General features: G+C 45.2%; 1 protein-coding gene across 4 annotated transcripts in view; it reads left to right on the top strand.

Moving 5' to 3' along the window:
• Nucleotides 1-1,788: 1,788 nt before the first annotated feature.
• Nucleotides 1,789-5,409, top strand: part of sorcs2 (sortilin-related VPS10 domain containing receptor 2) — a gene marked incomplete at its 5' end in the record, with an annotated part of 345,732 nt that continues 342,111 nt past the window's right edge. For all 4 annotated transcript variants that reach the window (XM_014017240.1, XM_014017239.1, XM_014017238.1 and 1 more), the window contains 1 exon segment: nucleotides 1,789-1,856. In XM_014017240.1, coding sequence (XP_013872694.1) covers nucleotides 1,789-1,856 — 68 coding nt within the window.

Genomic DNA, 5,409 nt, shown 5'->3' with positions numbered 1-5,409 from the left:
CTCACAGCACTGCCTGACCCATTGGCAGTCCTGCCATAGCAATGCAAATCCCAGCAGACCTTGCTGTCAGGACCAGCAGCTCTGAGATATATGAAAGACAAGCACATCTGATCCTGTGCACACAAGGCTTGTACCTTAAAGCAAGATGTCTTAGTTATATGAATAATACATAAAGTACACATTTTTTCTCTAAAATATTGTCCCATAAATCAAGAGAAATATGCTATTTAAAAACTAATAAAAATAGTGTAAAACTCTTATTAAACAAATTGTGTATAAGATTCTAGTGTCCTTTGCTCAAGATACATGAATTGAAAAGGAGACTAGATYTCTCAGGTAATAAATTGATTTCACATCAAGTGAATAGGTTTTGAAGTCAGTCACAATAAAAATGGCTTCCACAGCTTACTGATGTCACTAAACACAAGAAGGGCAAAAAGTTGTTGAGTTTTGCTGACAATGAGCTGCCGTTTGGTGTGGAAGTAGCTGAAGTCATGCCCAACACAACAGCTATTCATCTAATAGCCATTTATGTTTGAAGCCAACCCAGTTCAAAATGGCAGCCAAGGCCAGCTGACTTTAGAGAACACAAAAAATGATTAGAACTCTCAGTGCTGCTTAGAAATTCTGTTCCGCTCATTAATTTTTTAATTTGTTTGGTTTTCTCTATTATTTTTGTTTTGAACAATAATGTCACAGAATTTGTTGCAGAACTCTGGCTCTGGGTCTAACATGTGAGGCTGGACGGACACGTCATCCCTCGTTGAGGTCTTYGAATTAATTTGTGACCTGGAGGTGGGGGGTGAGTGGGTTGTGATGTGCCTCATTTGCATTTAAAGAGACAGCACCAAAACGAGTTGGTCTCAAACACACCTCAGAAAAGGGGTGAAAGAGGGGCTTGTGGAGTTACAATGAGGCATTCAGACCAAAGCGTTGCACTTTATTTTATCTAGACCCCAACTGAATGATTTCAGTGTAAAAAAGAATGGTTTTAAATCATATGTCTCCTTTAAGGGCAAAAAAGGGGAAAATCTGTACAGTTGCGGATGACGTTTTTACATTATTCAACTCAAACCTTGTTGTCTTTCTCTTAAACTAAAACTTGGTGTAATAGCTGAGAGTCATCCCCTTAACCCAGAGGTTCTCAAACTGGGGTCCCAGGACCTCAACAAATTTCACCAAATTATTAATTTTGTTTGTATTTTTAAAAATGCATGGAGGACAATGAACTAATAAAACAAACATAATAAACTAAATAAAAATATACATTCCCAAGGCATTTAGTGGTTGAAATGACAATAAATTATCTTTTAAAACAGCATGGGGTTTATGAGGGGGTCCCTGGAATTTTATTTTGCCATTATAAGGGGTCCCCAGACCCAAAAAGTTTGAGAACTCTTGCCCTAACCCATCCATCCATCCATCCATCCATCCATCCATCCATCCATCCATCCATCCATCCATCCATCCATCCATCCATCCATTTTTGATACTGTTTTTTATCTGCTATAAAACACTTGGCACTAATCTTTTTTGGAAGAAACCTCTTTTTATGGTTTTATTTATTGATTGATTAATTTATTTAAAGTAAAGCCTGTCCTGCCATACAACGTGAAAAAGGTTTCTAAACTTGCAGAATATACAGTATTAACTTGTTTACAGGTTTACATCATTATGTCTGATTTTTCTTTGAAAATCAGCTTTTCAGCTCTCATTTCACTCACCACCAGTCTTATTTTTGAAGCCTTTTTATYGAGTGTAATTATTCTCCTCCTTGTTTTCCTGCAGGTCATCCTGATCCTAACCAAGTACTACCACGCTGACTCCACCAAGGTGTTGGAGAGCTCCCTGTGGAGGTAAGCCAAACACTCGCACCATCTTTACCCTCGCCGGATGTCTCTGTCACRTCATGTCTCGCCTCGCGCAGGCCTTTTCGTCAGCAAGCAGCTTCTCTTTAACAGCGGGGTCAGCGTGGGTCTTTGTTATCTTGGCGCCRCGCTTGTTGAAGGAGGCCTGGGTGAAACTGAGCTCTGTGATGGACAAAACCATCAGCAGGCAGCTGAAGGTAAAAAGCAGGAGACCGGAGAAAGGGATGCTGCGAGKTTGGAGCGGGCGTCTGTTTAGGCAGATAGCCTATCAGCTCGGCGCAGTCAGGATGGTAGACTGACGGCTTAAGTCTGCCTGCCTGGCAGAGTTTCTCCTATTTAACAGAGCTCCCACTCACCAGCACACTTTGCCCCACTCTCCCTGTCGTGCAACAGATACAGTATTTATTCCTTCCACTCCACTTGACAACAAGTATATCTTGTGCTGCTACATATATTCTCATGGAGTATTAATGTCCGGTTCATTTTTCATCTGCTCCCTACCTGTTTACAGAAGCTGCATCTCAGCTGAACCTGACCTCGTGGAAAACAGGGTTGAGGAGACTTAATTATGTTCAAATTTCTGAATAAATCTCCGAAAATAGACAAGTGAGGACGCATGAAGCTTGTTCAAATGAGTCGTCTRGAAGCCATTCGTACCGAGCAAACGCTGTTTGATGGTTGTGCTTAATTCATGGCATTCACCTCGCTGAAGCCTTCATGACTTCAAAGCTTCCGCCTCTCATTAGCTCTGAGTGCCAGCGTCCCTGGAGGACAGATATGAATAATGTACATATTTTTCTCCTTCGCTGTTGATGTTTTAATTGTTGCAGTGTATGAATAAGGCTGGAGATTCAATATCGGACAGCTTGTTTTGTAAGGGAAAAMGCCAGCAAATGGTGGAGTTTAGTCCGAACTCAACCTAAACTGGCAGAAACGGGAGCTGGTGGGCTGTCTTCTGGCTTTTTTTTTTTGTCCAAAACACAGAAGTTATAATGAAATTAGCATGTTTGTAGAAGGACCAATATGGTTCTGTCTGCGTTTGTTTAGATTTTATGTATGGGGTGTATTTCAGTTCCTTTGTAGCTGTCAGTTTGGCACGGTGAACGGACAGCCACAGTCCACAGACTTTAAGGCTTTGAAGTCCCAGGCCTGTAGGATCAAACAGGGAAGATGGGAGAAGATGAATGGGTTTGCAGTCTTGCCCTGTCAGGTGGCGTAAGATCAAGATGTCAGGTTTCACAATGAAAGAAAGTTACCTCAGAGAAGAAAAGTTTTCAGGTTGATTGCCCAATGTACTGCCCACGGTACATTCCCAGTTTGTGGTTACTTCCTCCCTATTTATTGTCTACCAGGGACTTTGAAATTGCATAATAAGCGGTTCAAACATTTTGATTGGTTGTCTTCTTTCAATTGACACCTCCTTTGACCAACTGGGTTCATCTGTAGACTCTCCAGAGCCCAAAATGTGTGGCAATCCCCCCATGTCACACCTGTCCATACACGTGATTGATTGGCTGAGCTTCATTCTGACACTCCAGCTGTGTAGCCAATCAAGTTATTCAACGTGCAGTTTTGGAAATAAAGGAAAAGTTAATGATTATAATGTATTTTAACTTCAATAACTAAATACTAGTTAACGTAAAAAAAAGTCATATTGTCCAAAAAGCAAGGCTTATCTTACACTGCTCAGAACACCCTTTAAGCACAGAATTCCAGCTTCTTCCCTCTGGCYGGAGGTTTAGGCTCYCAATGGTTGCAGTTAGACATCTAGGGCTCCTGGCGTAGAGTCGGGGTGGAGGGAAAAACCAGCTTCATGCTGGCCTCTGCTCCTTCTTCTTTCCCCTTTAAATTACATTATAGAACACCACACATCAACAACACAGTTGAGGGTGGGGTGTGCGTGTCAGGGTCTCCCTTTTTTCCCTTAATTAATCCCCCCCACCCCCGTTGCCCAACTGCCCTTTCGGGGGTGGGGTCTGGAGGGGCGGTGGGCTGTCAGTTGGGGACCCGGGCTGCTGGGGGGTTTGGGGCCCGGAGGGTTGCTGGGGAGGTTCAGCTGCTCCGCGCTCCCTGGGGCCGTTTGGACCCCCTGACCATGGCTCCTGATTGCTGTGGTCGGCGTCCTGTCCGGGGTGGCTGTCGGGGTTCAGCGGGCGGTCGGCCTGGGGCGGGCGCCTGGTTGTCGGTGGGGTGCGGGGGTGGTTGGGGGTATGGCCTCCCCGCGGCAGGGGTGGTTGGCCTGCCGGCCCGGCGGGCCCTGGGTCGGATCTTGGCTGTCGGATCTTCCTCTCCACTCAGATAGAATGGGTCTACCTCCCAGGTTCGGATATGGACTGCCCCCTGCAGGGGGCGGGTACATGTCTTGAATGTTGTTACATGTTGTTATTGTATGTCTTTGAGTGAATGAGTGTGAGGATGAGGGTGGGATGGTATGAATGTGTTTGTGTATGATTGAGTACTTGTCAGGCTGGATTTTTGACTGCCCCCTCTGTCATACAGCTGRGTTTTTGTGCTTTGCGCCCCCTGCTGCACTGCTCCCTGGTGGGATGAGCCCCTCCCTGCCGGCGTGCTTGGGGCCCTCTCTGTTTGGGGCTGGGCGCCTGGGCGTTTTTCGGCTTGGCCCGGTGACTGCTTGAGGGCTCGGGTCCTCTGGTCCCGTTGGGCCGTGGCCCGGGGGTGGGGGGTCCTCGGGGCCCGGTCCTCTGTGCCCTTGCCTGGATCTTCCTTGGTGTGGTGGGCTCCGGCAGGGGCCTATGGGTTTGTCACTGCTGCCCCCGGGGGTTTCTGCATGTGGCTGCCCGTGGGGCTCTTCTGGTTCCCGCCTGTGGTCCAATCTGGGGGGTGAGTGGGTGGTTCGTCCTGCGTGGGTGGCCCTGGGGGCTCTGTGCTCGGGGTTGCTCTTGTGGTCTCGGGCTCTGGCTCCCCTCTTTGTCTGCCTCGGGTCTTGGGGGCTGGGTCTTGGGCTCTTCACAGTCRCTATTAAATATTCTATTGGAGAAACCTTGGATAGGTATGCATGCTCATAACACATAAGGGGGTGTGGGGATGCATTTGTACGTATAATACATACAGGCATGTATGTAGATGTGGGTGAAAATATTAATATGTCATTATGTATATATGTCTGTGCGGTTATTGGTGGGTGTGGAGGTGTGGATGTCGGGGGGTGTCTTTTGGTCTTGTTGAGTATATTTCATACATTTGTAGTTTCAGCTCTTTTCACTTTTCTTATTTTCTTTCGTCTTTTCACTTAAAAAAGTCACTGATGATGAAGAAATAAATAAACTAAATAAACTAATAATATTTGGTTTCGTTTTCTACTAAAGTGACAAAATAGAAGTAACAGATGGAAGAACTCCTTTGTACCCACTGCAATCAGATCTTTAAATTCATAGTTTTAATTTTTTTGAACTTGTAGTTTTTAAAATTACATTTATAATTTTACAGATGGTTGCTTTTTTAAAGTTTGTATGTTTTTGACATTGCCTAAGTTAAGAATCCCAGGCTGCAAAAAACAGAGGTTTAGAGTTAAAGATGGTGG

Source organism: Austrofundulus limnaeus, unplaced genomic scaffold, assembly GCF_001266775.1.
Source record: "Austrofundulus limnaeus strain Quisiro unplaced genomic scaffold, Austrofundulus_limnaeus-1.0 Scaffold164, whole genome shotgun sequence".
Classification (NCBI taxonomy): domain Eukaryota; kingdom Metazoa; phylum Chordata; class Actinopteri; order Cyprinodontiformes; family Rivulidae; genus Austrofundulus; species Austrofundulus limnaeus.
The sequence above is the reverse complement of the archived record's forward strand: the minus strand, read 5'-3'. Positions and strand labels throughout refer to the sequence as shown.